Below are 20,379 nucleotides of genomic sequence, written 5' to 3'. Positions count from 1 at the left end.
CAAGTTTTGGAGGGACTGTAGTTTTGCAGTAATGGTGTTGCTATCTTCTTGATCGAATCAAGTAATAGAAGATTGACTTCACATCACGGTAGATAACTCAAACCTCGCAAAACATATGGGTTCTTGTGAAATGGACTGCCAATGTGAATTGTATTTACCCCTAACCATTCTAAAAGTAAAGAGGTTCTCTTGGAACTCAGCCCACAGTGAAATAAGTCAGACAGAGAAAGACAAATACTGTATGATATCACTTGTATGTGGAATCTAAAAAATAAAAAAAAACTAGTGAATATAACAAAAAGGAAACAGACTCACAGATATAGAGAACAAACTAGTGGTTACCAGTGGGGAGAGGGAAGGGGGAGGGGCAAGATAGTAGTAGGGGATTAAGAAGTACAAACTATTATGTGTAAAATAAATAAGCAAGGATATATTGTATAGCACAGGGAAATATAGCCAATATTTTATAATAACTATAAATGAAGTATAACGTTTAAAGTTTGTGAATCACTATGTTGTACACCTGTAACTTACGTAATATTGTACAACAACTGTATCTCAATTAAAAAAAATTGGGCTAACAAAACCCCCCCAAAAAACAAATATTACTCTATAAAAATTTTTTTTTTAAATAAAAACCGCTGGAGAAGGGGTGGAGCTAGAACCCAGCATGGTAGCCCAACAGCTCCCTTTTCCTATACGTTACTTTCCTACATGTGGGGAAACGCTTCCTCAGATGAAACTCCGTCAGACTTTCTAACATGGAGTCTTTGATATGGAGCCACAGTAATGGTCCCATAGTTCCCTGACCTTTGTTGTTTTGTTTTTTATCAGCATGTTTTAAATTTCTAACAGACTTGGTTATAACCACACCATCAGTAATAGCCCTTATCTTACAGAAAATATTTCAGCTGAAAATCCTTAAAGTCAGTGCCAAACAGCCCGTTGTTGATCAAGGTCACACTGTATAGACCGGTCACCTTTACTTAGAACGAATGGCGCCAATGGAAACACAGTGTGGGGAATCCTTAATTCCCCCCAAACTGCACAGGACCCCGTCCCTTGTCCATTGCACACACGTGCACCAGGCTGGAGTCTGGGGAAGCACTTACATCCTGCCTCTCAGGGCCTTGGCTTTCTGTTCTTCTTCCAGGTTTCTAGGAGGTGTGGGTGGGGTCATGCCCTCATTCAGGCAGCCTGTGGGGTCTTTCAAGCTCCCCCGGTACGAGCCTCCTTCCAGACTCTGAAAAGAGAAGAATGAACAGCCTTAGAGAAGTGAACGTGGGAAAGTGGTCTGGAAGTCCTTGTGCCCCCCCAGCCCAGCCACAGCCAACTTGGTGGATTACTAACCAAGGCTGTCCTCACTGAACTTCAGTGAAGTACCAGGAGGCCAGAGACTCCCATCTTCCTGCAGCAGGGAGCCCAGAGCCGCCACCTTCTCAGGCAATTAGGATGTACTTGGTGTCAGGGGCCGCCAATTTCCCGAACATAATGAACACCGTCAAAGTGATTGATCTCTGGGTAAGAGCTCCAGAGGTAAAGCTAATCGTCGCAATTCTACACCAAACAAGCAATGAGGAAAGAAAATCCTCACTCGTAGGACCACCAAATGTGAATTGACAAGGGGAGGGCAGTGATAGGAGAATTTGTTCAGTAAAATCATGTTTGTTAAATCAGCTACGATTTTCTTTGAAGAGGCCAATGAGATGTAGACAAGAAGAGGTAAACAGACTTTAGCCTTTTCTAAAAACATCTTTGCTAAGGTTATTTACCAAGGGCTTTCTTTCATTTATTAATCCCTTTCATCTCTTTTAATTAAGGTGCTGCAGGACGAAGAAACAAGTTAAAGGGGCACTTCCCTGGTGGCGCAGTGGTTAAGAATCCGCCCGCCAATGCAGGGGACACGGGTTTGAGCCCTGGGCCGGGAAGATGCCACATGCTGCGGAGCAACTAAGCCCACGTGCCACAACTACTGAGCCTGCGCTCTAGAGCCTGTGAGCCACAACTAGTGAGCCTGCACGCCACGACTACTGAAGCCCATGCGCTCTAGGACCTGTGCTTCACAACAAGAGAAGCCACCGTAATGAGAAGCCCGCGCACAGCAATGAAGAGTAGCCCCGGCTCGCCACAACTAAAGAAAGCCCGCGTGCCGCAACAAAGACCCAATGTACCCAAAAATAAATAAATAAAATAAATAAATTAAAAAAAAAAAAAAAGAAAGAAAAGAAACAAGTTAAAGGGATTAATATGTTACTCTCAAAAGAGCTAAGGGTAAAGGATTCTAATCCTAGATCTGCCAGTCCCTGGATGATTTTAAGGGAGACAGATAAAATTGTTCCATGCTTCAGTTTTTCTCCATTTTCAAGTTGGGTCTCTCCTTTCTACAGATTTTTAAGGAAAAGTCAGAGACAATAGGTGTACAACCCCTTGAAAAATTTAAAATGCTCTACAGTGGTGGGTTCCCCCACTGCCCCCCATGGATGGAAGTATTAACAATAAGGATGCTAAAAGATGGGGTCAATCTTAACAGTTTTATAAGTGCTGTAGAAGAAAGAGCACGCAGCTTAGCATTTCGTTATGCAAACTGGCAGAAACCATGTGGATAAACAGTAAGACTGGAGACCAAGGTCACGGTGGGCAAATGGAAAACAAATATGGGAGAGTAATCCCAACTAGCCACACAAAACGACTGTCTCCCACAGCCACTGTCGTAGGAAAAGGAAAGGCTTTACTTTAGCCGTCTTTGAAAACATCAGCCCTAAGGTTAAAGTCACAAAGATCAAGAAGTGCCCCCAGGGCTTCCCTGGTGGCGCAGTGGTTGAGAGTCCGCCTGCCGATGCAGGGGACACGGGTTCGTGCCCCGGTCCGGGAAGATCCCACGTGCCGCGGAGCGGCTGGGCCCGTGAGCCATGGCCGCTGAGCCTGCACGTCCGGAGCCTGTGCTCCGCAACGGGAGAGGCCACGGCAGTGAGAGTCCCGCGTACCGCAAAAAAAAAAAAAAAGAAGTGACCCCAAAGGTAGTAGGAACAAAAGGCTTCAGCATGGTCTCAAACAACCCACACTTGGAGTATCTGTCACAAACTCACTTAGCTGCTGTATTTCAACAGAGGCTGAATAGAGTGTAGGAAAAGCGCAGGTAAACAAAACAAAAAGCGAACGAGGTGACCAGTGGGGCCATTATATGAGAACAGGTGGGGATTACTAGAATTGGAGGCTGAAAAACTTAAAGCTGAGATGTCAACCTTCTTTCCCCCCACTCCATCCCCAAATCAAAGGCCTGTGCCAAGGGCCAAACATGAATTTGTTACCAACACTAGAAGCCAGCATTAAGAGGACAGGGTCTTCAAGCTCGAGAGAGAGAGCTGCTTTTAACTTGACATGAAGGTATCTCACAGAACAAGTAATCAACCATGGACGTTGTCATGCAGAGAAGCAGCCTAGGCTAAAAATATAGAAAGGTCAAGAAGAGTTTAGCTACATTTATGGATTCAGGATTTGTAACCAGTTATTAAGGAAATGAGTGTTTGGTGCCGAGGTCTGACAAGCCACCGGACAGACAGGCTTTCCAACGACATGTGACATGTCCCCTGGTGCCACCACCAGAGACAGGCTCCCCAGGCAGATGGACCCAGCTGGAGACTGATCCAATTACATGCCTTTTACCTCCCCTCCCACTGTCCCCACTGTCCTGTTCTAGTCTTTGTTCTGTAGCTTGCTGGCTGGCAGGGTGCTGGCTGCAAGGCGTGGGAAACAGGCTTACATCTCTGCTACAAGGCCCTTCCGTGGACCATCCCTCTTGGCGTGGTCCACTCTCAACTCTTCTACAGAATGAAGGACATCTGAGGAGTCCAAAGTGTCACACAGGGAGATATGTTCCATCTCCTCTTGCCCGACCTGTTATACGAGCAAAGAAGCCCAAGTTATCTCTGGGGAAGGACTCTCTGGGATGCAGTTGAGGAAGGCAGAGGCAGTGAGAGAGGAAGTAGAGGGAAATAAAGGGTTTGGCTAAGCTGTATGTTAGCTGTCTCAAATAATGGCATTGGCTATAAATACTTATAATAATTCAAGAGTGATTCCTTCTGAGAACCTGGCTACCTGTGCTAGAGTTGGGATACGAGGTTCCAGCCAAGGGCAACTATGGGTGACCTGCAATTGTCTGTGCTGCTCCTTGGGGGACATGGGAAGTGATGGCTGGTTGATGAGCGGTGGGCTGTGCTGCCCAGGGAGGACTTCTGCCCTGTCTGGCGCTCAGGGCCACAGCAGTCTCAGCAGACAAAGGAAAAGGTGTGCAAAGGAGGAAGCAACAAATGTTGCAAATGGGTGCTCCTATAGCTGGTGCCATGTCAGGGAACAGAGATGCAAATAGGATTCAAAAAAGAAGATTAAGTATGGAGGAAGGCTACTGCCACAATAAAAATGAACACATTTCCTGTCAGCTCGATCTTGGACCACATACCCAGAAAATGCCCTTCCTCTGGTCTCCTATATGCACCCTTTCCACACCCCCTGAACAGCATTTATTACACAGTGTTATGACTGATTTGTTTGTACTTAAGCAAATATTTATTGTGCTTCTACTATGTGCTGAATATTTACAAAGTGCTGGAGAAATGAAGATGGATAAGACGTGGTTGCCTGCCCACCAAAATCTAAGCTACAGTGGGCATTCTTCTAGGTAGGAGGGGTACTATGGGGAGGATGAAAAAAAGGAGCAGGCAGCTCTATGATGGGATAGGGAGGGTTGGGAAAGGCTTAATGGAAGAGGCAATGCTTGAACTGAGTACTGAGAAATGGAAAGGATTTCACTGGATACACCAATGGAAGGATGATCCAGGCAGGAGGAGCACTGTGACTAAAGGATCAAGTTGAGAAATTACACAGGGCAGCCTGGGAAGCTGAAGGCCACCTGGTATAGGTAGGATACAGAGTGTGAAGCAGGGGGAGAGGGGGATTAGCAAGTAACTGTGTGTTATGTGAGTTGGGGGGAGTGGGTACTAGGGAAAGAAGAAGTAGGGAGTGAAATAGACAACGCTGGAGAAGGATGCAGAGATCAGATCATCAGAAGCCTTGTGTGTAGCATATAATCTGCAAAAAACCCAAATCACTATGCTGAACACCTGAAACTAACACAAGATTGTAAATCAACTATATTTCAATTAAAAGAAAAAAGTAGAGACTTTACCTTCGAAGACCAATGATGGGAGAATTTTAAGCAGGAAAGTAACATGATTGGATTTAAGTTTTAGAAAGATCAGTCTTAATGCTCCTAAGAGCTTTTCATGACCTGGGAAAATGTATCTGATATGACAGTAAAAGGAAAACAGGACTTAAGTTTTATATACTCTATGATTAACTACATTATTTTAAAAATATCTAAATTTCAACACTGACTATGTCTAGATGATGATATGATGAGATATAATTTGAGTTTAAACTCTTGTCATTTTTCCAATTTTTCCTGAATGAGCATATAATTGCTTTTATTACAGAAAAGAACTATTAAAAGTTTTTTTAAAAAGGTAAAACGAAAGAAAAGCAAGATCCCTCCAGCAGTCATGTGAAGAGACGTCAGGCTGAAATCAGGGAGGAAACGGTTGCAACAGTCCAGGCAGGAGAGGATTTTTGAGCATTGACCCTTGACTGTGAGCTCCATTAAGGAAGGTTCTGTGCTGGCAGGACTGGCACATAGTAGGACTCTGAGAATTTATTGAATGAAACTCAAAGAGTTTTATATGAAACCTCTCGGTCAAAGCTCATCTGATAAAACAACAGTCAGGGAGCTGATCCAGCACCACCTCCCACAACCAACCCCTTAGCTGTCCACCCTTTTATACGAATTATAAATTATACTAATTTATACAAATTAGTATGAAATCTCTCGACAAAAAGTATTAGATCTTAGTCATTCCCAGGCAACTTGGGGGTAAGGGTAGGGAAGACATTTTATAGTAGAAAAACTGAAATCTGGATTTTCCAGGCAAATGACATTACAGGTTTGTGACTTCGGGTTAAAATTTTTGTTGGATATCTAAGCTATTCCATTTTAACAAGCTCAGGAATCTTTTCCACAGAGGGGTGCCAGAGGAACTCGGCTCCTGAAAGCATACATCTACATATTGGATATGATGGGGGGGTCATTATTTCCTCCCGTCTGGACAATGAACTTCTGTTAACTCGACCTTTTACAGAGCAAGCTGATTCACCTAAAGGAGAGCAAAACACCCACAACAAATGCAGCCTTGCCCTAGTCACGTTCTGTGGCCCACAGGTTGACCTAGGGGGGTGAATGCTGTCAAAGTAGGAGAACCAGAGGGCAGGAAGTCTTGCTGAAGCAGGCAGGACTAATTCTCAGGATGCCAGGCCAGCAGGCAGACTGAACAAGAGCTCGGTCCTGGCCAGTCCCTTCCCTAAAGATTTTCAGCCAAGGGTCTGCGAGTGCCGTCCTGAGCCCAGTAAACTACTGTGATGTGCCTGAGGACGGGAGCTCAGGGAGGAGGCTTTCTTTTTAGGGGCCTAAACGTTCACCTCAGGCAGGTGATGGAATCCTGGGCTGTTTAGAAACACACTAGATTCCCTTACGGCCAGGAATCTCTTGCTTCTCAAACTTGAGGAATAAAGCCAAATGACATAGATTGCTAAACTATTACCCTGCAACATTCACCCAACCAGGATCTACTGACTGACAAATACTGTGTCCCTGTGTTCAGGGTGTGACTACAGAAGATAAAGGATGACTGGTTCCCTTTCCCTGCTTCTTCACAATGCAAACGAGCTAAGGGCTAACATTTGTGGGATGCTCACTTATCAGTTTACAAAGTGCATTCACACCTGACTCAGTCTTCAACATGACTCGCTTGAGATGAGATTCAGGTGGACAGAATCATTGTTGATAAGTGAGATAAAAGAGAGGCCCAAGTAGATGAAGTAACTTGCCCAGGGCTACGCAATAAGTAGCAGAGACTGGACTAACATCTAGGTCTTCTGATTCCTTATACACTCAGCACCACCGCCGCCAGTCCCTACGTCTAGGAAAAACTTTACTAAAAATCACGTGGGAAAGGCAGGGGGAGCCTTAGTCCTGGCTTAGAGTTAAAGACAATACCTTTAATACAAAACCCAGAACAAGTATTTGAGCTCTCTTTGGGGGGAGGCGGGTGGGCATGCTCTCTTGGCAAACAAAAGCACTGATTAAAGACCAAGGCTGGCAGGTGAGACCTCAGAAGTATCCATTAATGCCCAGAGGGACTCGCCAAAGGAGTTTCCGGGGGTCTTCGGGGTGTTATCTGCAGGTGAGTGGGGAACCGCTGTCCTGGTTGCCTAACAGCAGCTTTCCAGCAGGAGAGATCACAACTGCTGGAGGCCACAGCCTTGGCACAGTCATGACCACGAGACCATACAGCACCAAGGGCAGCTTTGGGACTCAGGGACACAAGGGATCTTATGGCTTCTGGGTGGAGCCGGGGGGCCAAATGATTTCTTTTTCTTTTTTTTTTTTTTTGCTGACAAAGCAAGAGACTTTATTGGAAAGGTGCACCCAGGCAGAGAGCAGCAGGGTAAGGGAACGGAGGAGAACTGCTCTGTCACGTGACTTGAAGTCTCAGGTTTTATGGTAATGGAATTAGTTTGCAGGTTGTTTCTGGCCAATCATTTTGACTCAGGGTCCTTCCTGAGTTAGAAATGATTTCTAACTACAGCATTTAGTGCCATCACTTGAGCAACCAAAATAGAAATCAGAAAGAACCTAAGCCCTAGATATAAAAGTCCGAGTATGCCAGATGCCCCTGTAATATTTCCAGATTCTGTAAATTGGGAAGGACCTTATTAGTTCTTCTTATACTGAGCTAATTTCCACCCACACGTTCTGCCCTCTGGAGCAACCAAGAGTGAGACCAGCCCTTCTTTTCCACAGCAGTGCTCAGTTATGAGAAGACAGCTCTCGTGTGTCTTCTCTCTCCTAACTTCTTCTCCCCATTCTTAACCCCAGTTTCTGCAACTCTCCATCAAATGACATGGACCACGTGGTATTGGTTTCCTCCTCCAGGGAGGGCCCTTCCACTGAGTTCAAGAGCATTTTAGAATGCCAAGTTCAGAACCCGATACACGACTCCACACAACTCATGACGGGCATGGTCTGAAGAGCTTTGAGTACAATGGGGCTATGACGCCCCTGGATCTGTACGTTGTACTTTCATTGACCCAGCCTACGACCACACTGGCTATTCTGGCAGCTGGAACACTCTTGCACTTACAGTTAAATAAAAACTCCAGAACTTTTACAGGCTCTAGATCTTATCCTCTTCTAAGCTAGAGAGCTCATGAGAAACAGGCATACCAGTCTCGGAGGTGAAGATGTAACTCTGTATTCTCAAACGCAGCTGAGGAAACAACCAACTACTGGTGCTCCATCACTACCCCACAGTGGGTACGTATTGAGATGGGAGGAAAGAGAAAGTAGACGAAAGGAGAAAGGATGGAATTTTGGTTAGAAGATTCTGAGAAATCAGACTACTGCTCTTGCATTCCTTTCCATGACATACGCTTGGTTTTATATGTCTGGCCAAAGAAATCTCTATAATTCTGGGTTCACTGCAGGTCCTCAAGAAGTAGCTAGTGGTGGAAGAAAAAGTTGGAGCCCTTATTATGGTAGAGTCACCACCGAAAGGCCATTCATCCAACAGTCATTTGTAAAGAGCCTGTTACAGGGCCAATCAGCTCCAGCATTATCCTACACTCCCTCTACTCTGGGACATTTGCTCTAATGTGACTTCTCAGCACCTGCACTCACATGTTTAACACCTGACCCATGGATCACACAAACTAGAGGCCCATTGAGGTGCCCAACAACAGCAGTAGGTGAGCAGTAGCAGGAGGAAAATGGTAATCCAAAATATGAAAAACACAGACTTTTAGAAACAAGTGTTTACTGATGTAAACACTTCCCTGGGCTGGTCAGGGAAGCTCTTGTGGAGACATGAGATCTGAGTGGGACCTTGAGGGGCTGTTATACTTTAGACAAGCAAAAGTAAGAAGGACAATATTCTAGAGAATTGGGGTGGTTTGAACAGAAACTTGGGGGGAGGAAAACCAAATGCATGTTTGGGGACAGTGAAGAAAATAATTTAGTTGGAGCCGAGTTCATCGCCCGGAATAATACATGGATGTTGGGAAGGAAAGTTGGAGAATAGGCTGCAGGACATTAGACTACTAGGTAAGTGTGGACTTTATGGGCCAGGGATTTCCAAACTTTGATTATATACTTCAATTAGTAAACACAATTTTGGTCATGCACTCCCCAAACATGTAATTTATTTATAAATTATATTTCTGTACTCCTGTATTACCCTTATGTGCATAATAAAACATACACAAAACCATTTTAAAATGATGAGTTAAAGAGATTCTAATATTTTGTTCCAGCACCTCAAAAAACCATCTTGTGTACTTCGAGTCTCCCCCACATTGGAGACCATCGTCGTGTAGGCAAGAGGGAGACAGGGAGCCCTCACTGAGGAGGGAGCCAATCATGGGAGCCTGAGGCCGGAGGCCGATGGTGGGGAGAAGGATTAAGCAATGGCTACTCTGGGCATGAGGTCAGGGCCCATGCTCAGGTGGTGAAAGAGAAAATGCAAAAAAAAGGGATGATTTTTTTTTTTTTTTTTTGTGGTACGCGGGCTTCTAACTGTTGTGGCCTCTCCCATTGCGGAGCACAGGCTCCAGACGCGAGGGCTCAGCGGCCATGGCTCACGGGCCCAGCCGCTCCGCGGCATGTGGGATCTTCCCGGACCGAGGCATGAACCCGTGTCCCCTGCATCGGCAGGCGGACTCTCAACCACTGCGCCACCAGGGAAGCCCCGGGATGATTTTTTAAGGAAAAAAATGTTTAATGGTTATTTGCAGAATGAAGAGGGTATATGGGTCAGTGTGGAGAGGGACGGAGAGGTAGTGAGGAGTGGTCAGGGAGATGGGTTTCAAGAAGTCAATGCAGCGTACATGAGAGCACTCAACTCCCTGCGTGGGACAGAGAAAGATGGCAGGAAAAGGCACGACCTTCAGGAGTTTGACACTAGTACTAAAAATACCAGCTAACTTTTTTTTTAATTAGTAAGAAACATTAGAAAGAAAAGAAGAAGGTCATATGTGTGAAATTTCATTGGTCTTCTATAAACTAGGATATTTGAAAAGAGAGTTACTGTAATCAAAATTATGATGAGGCAGCTTTCCCTAGAGAGTATCCATCATTTTCAAGTGGAGAAGGGTTTAAAAGCCGCATGGAGGTGAAACACGCAGAACTGCCTCCAGGACCCACACTTACCAGCTTGCTTTTGACCAACTGTTCTATTGCACTGACAAGGTCTGCAGCAGTAGGTACTTCGGTGGAAGCCTGCCGGGCTGCTAGCAAAGAGGAGGACTGCAAGACATTGAGCAGCAAAGGAAAAGCAGATTAGCGAGGCATGAGGAATAGCAATTAGGCAGCAACACAGCAAGTCCAAAGCTTCAGGCAGGCAAGGGAGGCAAAGCTCTCTGTGTAGAGGGAAGAGATGACAGAGGGAGATAGGGATAGCGTGGGTGTGGGGCAGCGAAGCAGGGGTGGGACCAAGCTCTTTTTAGTCAGACCTCTTGAGGAGCTGAGGGGAGGGGTCACTGAGTTCCCAGGAGGCCAACAGGGAAGGGCTGCACCCACTGACAGCAAGGGGGGAGGGGGCAGACAGGATTCTGGCCACTACAGGGCTGCCCACTGCTGTTCCAGGAAATGAGGGTCAATAAACCTAGCCTCGAGTGTGTCCAAAGAGAAACTGTCCTTACTTTACTTACATGTAGATCTTCAACACAGACTGTCACCATGTGTCAAGCAGAAATGCTAGGAGCAGGGCACTTGGAGACCAGAAACCGCCTCCCCCATTCACACACACACACACACACACACACACACACACACACTCCCTCTCTCTCTCTCTCTCTCTCACACACACACACACACACACACACACACACACACACACGCTCCTCCACAAACACTGCTGTTTCTGGTAAGGCCCCCGAACTGAAACACTAGGGAAGTAATAAAGGGCTTTAGCAGGACTTGTGCGTCTCATGGTGGAGCAACCAGGCACTACCCTGTTCACAGTGAAAGGCGGCTCAAGCCCGGGGCCTTCCTCCTTCCCTCACACCAGCAGTAAGGACTGGTCTACCGGACTGTCTGGTCAACGGTTTGGGCATTCCTGCTCACTGAGGGACAGTGTTTTGTTTTGTTTTTTTTTCTTCCTACTCCTACTTGAGAAGAAATTGGGAGAGAAACGGTTAACCCTGTGTAAGCTTTAACCCACCCTGTGCTTCAAAACAGAGGACAACGGAGTTCCCAGGGCCCAGGACGCGTGGGCACAGTGACCGTGGGAGTAGAAAGTTGGACATCCTGGCCAGGCTGTGGCTTCAAGTCTGTCCTTTAAGTTATGGGGAAGAATTTCTAAAAGGAAGCTTCTTGTTGTCTAAGCTAAGACTTACTTTAGGTAAGTCTTTGCTTCTGAAATGGGCTAAAAAAAATCAAATGAATGTAATTAAGAGGGAGCAACACTCTTTTCCTCTCCTGGGGAAAGCAGGAAAGGAACTTAAATCTCTTTGGAAATCCAAGTTATCTACTTTCTGCTCTAGTAATCCTACCTCTGGGAACTTATTCCAAGGACAGAAGTCAAAAGAACAAATGCTGTATGTACCAAGTGATCTGTAGCAGTATTACCCAGAGCAGCAAAAATTGGAAACAATCCAGGATATCCCCAAACAGGCTGGTCAAGCATATTATGATACATCACATAAGTGAAATACTCCTCAGTTATTAAAATTATAGTTCTGAAGGTAAAATTAATAAGATTTTAGGAAATATTAAACATTATTATTTAATTTATAAATATTAAAAATATAAAACAATGAACACATCCTATGCCTAGTATAATTATAAAAATAAGACATACCTGCATATGAACAAATAGAAGGAAACAGAATTAAAGTAACTGCACAACACTAGAATGGGTGAACTTTTAGAAATTCCTTTCACACCGTTGTAAAAATTATTTTAATGAATCCCAACTCCATTTGCTAGAAATTCTGAAGCTCATCCCGCTCCCAAATATTCCAGAAAAACAGACGTTCAGAAACCAAACAGCAGGACTGAGGAGGTTCATGTGTCTAAAAAGGCGCTCATGCCAGCTGCCCTAATACTGGCTAAGAAAAGGGTTACACAAATGTCTGGGGGTAAGTCCGCATTCTCAGTTAAAAATTATCCAGGAACAACATAACGTCCTTTCCCCAAAACAAACCGTGCTTGAGGGACGTGGAGGGGGAGGGCTCGTGGCCTCTCCTTATCTTATGTAAGCTGGCACGTCCATGCGAAGGGCGGTGGGGGACGGCAGATAATGTGACCCGCGTGCCCTGCTCCCCACACACACTATCACTGTGTCCAGAACATTTGACAATAGGCCTCTGGGAACACAGCAGGTTGGTTCTCGTTCCCACCTCAAGGCGAAGCACAGGCGTTTCTGCCTCTGGGGATCCAGGATGGGCATCATGCCATGCTTCCTCTACTTCTCTTCCCAACAGTCCAGAGACAGAGCCTTAGGAGGGGCCGTAACTGTGTGCTTCTCATGGGTGAGTCACAGAGGGGGCAGCGACCACATCTGAGTCATGGACCTGTTCCTGGAAAATGTCCCTCTAGCTTAGCACAGAGGAAGACCTCAACTAATGTCTGGGGCCACCGATCCAAAATGCAAAGCAGAGAGAATTCAAACAAGATCTGGGATATCACCAGAAACACTGAAGCAACTGCATCAGTACTTCCTGGATTGTATCCTGGGTGGCATTGTGAAGGTTTGCTCCCTGCCCGTGCATGCTGGGCCCACCACCTCGGAAGGGGCTGCTGACTGCAGGGCAGAGCACTGGAGAGCACAGGGAGGCCCCAGGGGGATGGCTAACCACCACCAGCAGCACAAGAAAACGACACTCTGGAAAGCAAATGGGAAGGACAACCAAAAACTGAAACCACCACCTCAGCCTCCAGAGTCCTCCAGGACAGCGACGCTGAGAGAAGCAAGAGAAACACAATGAAGTGACAGCACAGTTAGGAAGGCCAGTGACGGAGCACACAACGAAAGCAGGGACCTACCCGAGCCCCAGCTCAGTACCAGGAAGCACGTTCAACCTGAGCCTCTGCTCCAGAACAATCGGGATGATGACCCTGCGCCCAGAGGCTTGGTGGACACATTTCAGACACCAGAGAGTCTCTGCAGGCCAGTGAGCCAGAGAATTTTGCAAATCAAAGAACTGAGGCAACCTGGCATGTTAGGTTTGTCCAACTTTGACAAAACCTCCCCTTAGCAGCATCTCCATCCCTCATGCTTTGTTTGCTTTGTTTGCACTGGGCTTGACTGGAAGTTACCATGATTTGGATTTTAGAGTTGAGGATGAGGAAAACAATCAACTAACACATCGGTTGAACAACAAAATGATCATGACCTAGAACCACCTTGGATTCCTCTTCGAGACAATAGTTCTTTTCGGGATCTGCTGCTTCCAAGGACAGAGCCATTACCCTTCATCAACAGGACGAGATACTAGGCAGATTTCTGCTTTGAGTATTTTACACCCACCCCTGTACTGCCCAGAAGCAAGTCAGACCTCCAGGGTTGGGGGAGGGGAGCCCTCCCCGACACAGACGGAATCTACATCACCTCGGATTCATGCGGCACAAGAGATAACAAGGAAGAGAGAGTGTTACTACCCCTGACACACACACAAAACGAAATCACGTGTTTTACACATGGCTCTTCCAAGTGAGAAGGAAGTCCTACCATCTCGTCCTGCGTGGGGTCGTTGTCAAAGATCTTCATAGGCGGAGGGAGGGGTGTGTGTGACTCTTCATCTGGCTCATCCTCACCCCAACCTTTCTTGCTCTTCTAGAACAAAAGAGCAGCATTAGTCACTGTTTCCTATGGTTAAAGATGCCAGTTGGTTCAGGACTTGGGATTTTTAGAAAAGAAACATATAAGATACCCGCCTCTCTCAACACACTCCTAGTTTTTTCAGTTTCAGGGTCCTCCTGTGTGGAATGGGCACACCTGCTTATCTCAAAAGGACAATGAGGTCCAAATGGTGGAAAACACACACACACACACACACACACACACACACACACGAAAAACATCTACTTTATCGATTAGCCAGGAAGAGTGGAAGCTGAGAGAGCGGTTGGAGAGAAACTAACTTTTAAGTTCATGAAGGACTCAAACTACAATCTAAATATCACCAGCCTCTACTGCCATTCAGAGGGAGAAAAGGTAGACAGCATAAAACTACAAAGAGAGTCTGGTTTCACATCAGGAAGAATTTCTTAGCCATGTCAGTGACTAGAGTAGGTTAGTTTGCCAGATAAAAGAATTATCTCATTCCCAAACCAAATACCCACTATATTTTGATCACAGAATCCCAGTTTTGGAAGGGATATAAGAGGTCGTTGCCCAGTCTGACCTCTCAGCCAACACTGGTCTCTCCAACTGTTATGTGAGGTCATACAGTCTCCCAAACCTTTTCAGTATGGGTGTTCATCTGTTTTCATGAAGCCCCATTTCATCCCTGGCTGAGCCCCCATTAAAGGCTGCAACCTTGGCTACTGTAAACCTTCACCTGTTAATCATAATTCTGCCTTCTGGAGCAACCAGGAGTTGTCTACTCCATTTTATAAATGCCACTGCTCAACATACTCGAAAACAGCCATAATCTCCCAAGACAGTCTTCTGTTTTCCAGGCCTGGCAGGTTTAATGCGGTCTTTAGTAGAGGCTGGGGACTTGGTGACCAGCTGGCTCCCCGTGGGCCCCGACACGCATCTCCAAATCTGGCAAAATGGTGTCTGTCTGCTGGATACTCTAGGTGCAAGTCTTTTAACCAGTCACAAATCAAACTGGCAATGTCTTTTTTTTTTCCTACTGTTTTTAATTTTTTTTTTAAATTGAACTAAACAGATTCATAGACACAGAGAACAGACTTGTGGTTGCCACGGGGAGGAGGGGAGAGAGAAGGATGGACTGGGAGTTTGGGGTTGGTAGATGCAAACTATTACATTTAGAATGGATAAACAACAAGGTCCTACTGTACAGCACAGGGAACTATTTTCAAACTGGCAATGTCTTGAGAATACAAAGATCACCTAGGCCCAAGAAGACCAACTACTGGGAACTAGAGTCTGGCTAGTTTACAAACCCCGGGGAAGGATGCCTCTCGAGGCTCCAGGAAGGAGGTACATCAGAAACCCCTCCCGATGGAAGGCTCCGGGGCTTCGAGTAAGTACCTCGTCAGCGCTGTCTCCCTGAGGGGTCGTCTCATCCCCAGGCTTGGGAGATCCCAGGTCAAAGCTCTTCCGACCGTCTCGTACTTTCTTCTGCTTCTTGATGTTTCCGTCTGCCTTCCCACTGTTGAGCCTTCGCACGGGACTCGTCAGCCACTTCTTCAGGGTGTTGGTGGAGCGCTTGGGCCCAGGGGAACTGTGGATGGAGTTCAGGGAGGGCTGGGCCTGCAGGTTGGCCACCGACTCGGACTTGCCTCCGTTTTCACTTGAATGAGAGTACGCATCTGAGGAAAAAGAATAGACAGACACGGCACGTCAGGGGCAGTTAAGGCAGGCTGCCAGCCTGGGAGAAAGACAGCTCCAACCCCAGGAAGCTAGGGCACCAGGCAGAATGTCAAGGCCAGCTGCAGACAGAAGACAAAGACTCCTGCAAAATCAAGATTCTAAGCAAGAACCATCAACCAATAACAATGTCACAGAGCACCTATGAGTATCATAAAGTTGTATAAGACACAGATTCTGTTTTCATAGATGCCTTATCTAGCTATACACACACACACACACACAAACACACACAAAGAGGGAAAGAGAAGAGTCAAAGAGCAAGACAGAGCACGTAAAATAAAGATGAATGAACAAAGCAGTATGTGGTTAATTGCCAAAGGGCTGGCATGGACTGCAGACCATAAGGAAGCAGAGCTGAGAGGAGGGTCAGATCAGCGCAGGCAGGACTGGTCTGAAAAGCTTTAACGGAAGAGACGTGTCTGAGTAGGAGGGAAGGGAGAAGGAATTCCAAAAGCGGGAGATGGCAGGAACAAAAGCACAGAGGCAGGAAAATGGAAAAACAAGTGAATACAGCCCTTAAGCAGACCCTTCCAATGAAATAAAGATGAACAGAGAAGGAGAAACTGGACAGAAAGAAGAGTGAAAACATTTAATAGTAAACTAGAGGAGTATGAACTTTATTGTGAGACGCTAATGGGAAAGGGGGCAAAAAGGGCTTTTGTTTGCTTGTTTGTTTTTTAATTAATCTGGTAACTACAGACAACATAGCCCTGGGAAGAGGGATTGGAATCTAGAAGCCCACACTAGGAGGACACGGGGAGGACAAAGGAATGGATGTGAGGCATTTCAAAGCAAGAAGTGATACAGTTAGTATCTGGATGACACATCACAGGTGAGTTGTCTCTCTTATGCTGCTTCTTCTCATTGCCAAAGAGGTCTTGGGAGAATACCTGACCAGCTTCACCTCAACCCCTGATGGGCCCTGTGGCCCTGGTACCAGTTTGCATACTGGTAGTTAAACCAAACACATGACTAGGTATTTATAAAAAGTACTGCCATGGCTTTTTACGCCCACTTGTCTCAAAGACCGAATCATCTTTTCCTATACAGTAATGACTTTATCCTAGACCGAGACTAGAGGTCTAACCTGGCCTTGGAGGCCCGACGGCCTAGACCTGTCCAATACATTAGAAACCAAATCTTAAAATAAAGAGAATAAATATTTTTGCCAGTCAAGAGCTGCCTCCAGCCTCTATAACCGGCTGATCTCACAGGCACCAAGTTCAGGCTCCTGACCCTGCGGGAACTTTCTTAGATATGGTTAGAGTTCTGTGCATACAAGAACAGAATATCTGCATGTAGAAGCATTCAAAATTGAGCTTCTAAAGCCCCCTGGTATGAAGGATAACTCATAGGGTTGCTCAGCTCAGGGAATATTTAGGGATCGACTGACTTGGTTGACGTCCCTTTAAGGACAAAGCTGTAATCTTATCTCAGAGAATTCTGTGCTGGCTGTGGTCTTGGGTGTGTTGACATTATTTCTGAAGTGTTTGGTATGGGTCAAACTCCTGTTCTCAGAAGCCCGGGTGATAACATCTCAGCAGCACCACTGCAGCACTAGTAGTGGGACCTGGGCCTCTTATCTCTCTGCTGATAAGCCCCAGAGGCTTTTCATTCACCAGGCCCCTGTGACACCACAAGTCTCTGTTAAATCCAAGCCTTCAAAACTTAGATTTATCAGTATATGTTGTGTCAGCAGAGCTAGAGGCCCAGCCACATTAACTGTGCCTTGTGTTACTAAGCAAGACGGATGACTGCCTAAGTTTTCTGTTCCACGACGAACCACAGCCTGGCTTTGAGATTCATGAATGCAGATTTTGACTGACCATTCTGCTCCTCTCTCTATCATCTGATTCTGCTTTGGTGCATTCTGTACAAATTAATGGCAAGTGTACAGATTATAAAGTACAAATTAAAAATCAAGAGTATTCTCAATTTTGTTTCAAGTTTATTCTGTGTAAACCATCAGGGCCATTCAACCACAGCCCACATAAAAGAGAACTGAAGAGTTGGAAGCAATCTCTAACTTGTCATCTAGTGAGGGTCCCGTATTGAGACAGGACTATTTCTAAATCACTTTGAATGCATGGTTACAAAAAGATGTGGCATCGTTTAGTCTAGAAAATGTGTACTTAGTTTATTGCTACTTCAAAGAATTATTGCCATGTGATGCTCACCCCATCTTTGGAAGATGGGCTGCAATGAGCTGTTTGAGAATTTATTCTAGTACCTTTCCGGGCACAACAGCTAACTGACCGATCTGTAACAACTACAACAGTAATACTGTTATCTCACCAAATCTTTCCAAGCTGAGACAGGTACTAAGTATGAGTATCATCTTAGGAAACAGAGTGTTCCAGGAAACCCAGGGTCATCATTAGTGTGGCAGACAGGCAAAATTTAAACCCAGATCTGACTCCACTGCACATATATTTAATCTTATTCCCACATCTGTGTCTACTCCATGAATTCTGTTAGCCTCTATAATTATTGTAAAAAAGAACATCAAGTTGTTAGTCTATGTGACATTTCATATAGACATTTATATATAATTTATATGTTATTACGTTTCAATGCTGAAAACAATCTCAGTCTCACTAATTTTACAGATAAGGCAATAAAAGCTTGTATATGGGAAATCCATGGTCACAAATTAGTTAGCCATAAAGCTGGGACCAGAATCCAGGCACCTCTACATCTCTGCAGGGTTCTGAACCAAAGCTTCCTCTTCAGGCCTGAGGCATTAAAAACTGTCCATAAGATTGGTATCTGGTTTTACGTCACTGGGAAGACAAATGTGTCCTTGGACACTGCAGGAATAAAGTTCCCTGGTATGTCCAACTTGCTTCCTAGATCAGAAAAAATAATATTCTGAGGCTGATTTTACTATGAGATATTTTTATTTTTTTCATTTTGTTTTGGCTGCACCACTCAGCACGTGGGATCTTAGTTCCCCAACCAGGGATCGAACCCTCACCCCCTGCAGTGGAAGCACGAAGTCTTAACAACTGGACCGCCGGGGAAGTCCCACTATGAGATATTTTTCAAATAGAAAAAAATATAGAAAAAATTTAACATCTAAATACCCACCACCTAGATATGATAAGTGTAGACATTTTTGCCATATTTGCTTCAGTTTTTTTAATCTTTCTTTTAATTGAACTATAGTTGATTTACAAAGTTGTGTTGGTTTCAGATGTACAGCAAAGTGATTCAGTTATACATACATATGTGTGTGTATATATATATATATATATATATATTCTTTTTCAGATTCTTTGCCATTATAGGTTATTATAAGATATTGAATATAGTTCCCCATGCTACACAGTAGGTCCTTATTGTTTATCTAATTGATATACAGTAGAGTGTATATGTTAATCCCAAACTCCCAATTTATCCTCCCCCATCACTTTCCCCTTTGGTAATCATAAGTTTGTTTTCTATGTCTGTGAGTCTATTTCTGCTTTGTAAATAAGTTAATTTGTATCATATTTTTTTAGATTCCACATGTAAGTGATATCCTATGATACTTGTCTTTCTCTGTCTGAATTCCTTCACTTAATATGATAATCTCTAGGTCCATCCATGTTGCTGCAAATGGCACTGTCATTCTTTTTTATGGCTGAGTAATATTCCATTGTGTGTGTGTACATACACATATACACACACACACACACACACACACACCCCACATCTTCTTTATCCATTCATCTGTCAATGGATATTTAGGTTGCTTCCATGTCTTGGCTATTGTAAATAGTGCTGGTATGAACACTGGGGTGCATGTATCTTTTCAAATTAGAGTTTTCTCTGGATATCTGCCCAGGAGAGAGATCACTGGATCATATGATAATTCTATTTTTAGCTTTTAAAGGGATCTCCATATTGTTCTCCATAGTGGCTGCATTAATGTACATTCGCACCAACAGTGTAGGAGGGTTCCTTTTTCTCCACATCTTCTGTAGCATTTGTTATTTGTAGACTTTTTCATGATGGCCATTCTGACCAGTGTGAGGTGATACCTCACTGTAGTTTTAATTTGCCTTTCTCTAATGATTAGCGATATTGAACACTTTTTCATGTGCCTGTTGGCCATCTGTATGTCTTTGGAGAAATGTCTATTTAGGTCTTCTGGCCATTTTTTGACTGGGTTGTTTCGTTTTTTGATATTAAGCTGTATGAGCTATTTGTATATTTTGGAAATTAATCCCTTGTTGGTAGCATCATTCGCAGTATTTTCTCCCAGTCCGTGGTTGTCTTTTAATTTTGTTTGTGGTTTCCTTTGCTGTGCAAAAGCTCTTACATTTAATTAGGTTCCATTTGTTTATTTTTGCTTTTGTTTCTGTTATTCTAGGGGAGAGATCCAAAAAAATATTGTTGTGATTTATGTCAAAGAGTATTCTGCACCTATGTTTTTCTCTAGGAGTTTTGTAGTATCCGGTCTTATGTTTAGGTCTTTAATCCATTTTGAGTTTATTTTTGTACATGGTGTTAGAGAATGTTCTAATTTTGTTCTTTTACGTGTAGCTGTCCAGTTTTTCCAGCACCACTTATTGAAGAGACTGTCTTTTCTCCATTGTATATTCTTGCCTTTGTTGTAGATTAATTGACCATAAGTGCATGTGTTTATTTATGGGCTTTCTATCCTGTTCCAGAAAAGGCTCTTGATAAAATTCAACATCCCTTTATGATAAAACTCTCTCCA

The 20,379-nt window shown here is 44.6% G+C and overlaps 1 protein-coding gene across 10 annotated transcripts in view; it reads right to left on the bottom strand.

Annotated features, from left to right (window-relative positions):
• LOC132424756 (kalirin-like) overlaps window positions 1-20,379 on the bottom strand; it is a 116,983-nt gene that overhangs the window by 61,644 nt on the left and 34,960 nt on the right. For 4 of the 10 annotated variants that reach the window (XM_060010785.1, XM_060010788.1, XM_060010787.1 and 1 more), the window contains exons 2-4: window positions 15,330-15,610; window positions 13,836-13,940; window positions 1,113-1,243 (exon numbers count right to left, since the gene is read on the bottom strand). In XM_060010785.1, the coding sequence (XP_059866768.1) occupies window positions 1,113-1,243; window positions 13,836-13,940; window positions 15,330-15,610 (517 nt within the window). Of the gene's footprint in view, window positions 1-1,112; window positions 1,244-10,312; window positions 10,409-11,963; window positions 12,512-13,835; window positions 13,941-15,329; window positions 15,611-20,379 lie in introns of those variants that run through there. The other 6 variants (XM_060010786.1, XM_060010792.1, XM_060010793.1 and 3 more) reach the window with 5 other exon arrangements.

Source organism: Delphinus delphis, chromosome 4 (assembly GCF_949987515.2).
Source record: "Delphinus delphis chromosome 4, mDelDel1.2, whole genome shotgun sequence".
In the NCBI taxonomy this organism is placed as follows: Eukaryota; Metazoa; Chordata; class Mammalia; order Artiodactyla; family Delphinidae; genus Delphinus; species Delphinus delphis.
The sequence above is the reverse complement of the archived record's forward strand: the minus strand, read 5'-3'. Positions and strand labels throughout refer to the sequence as shown.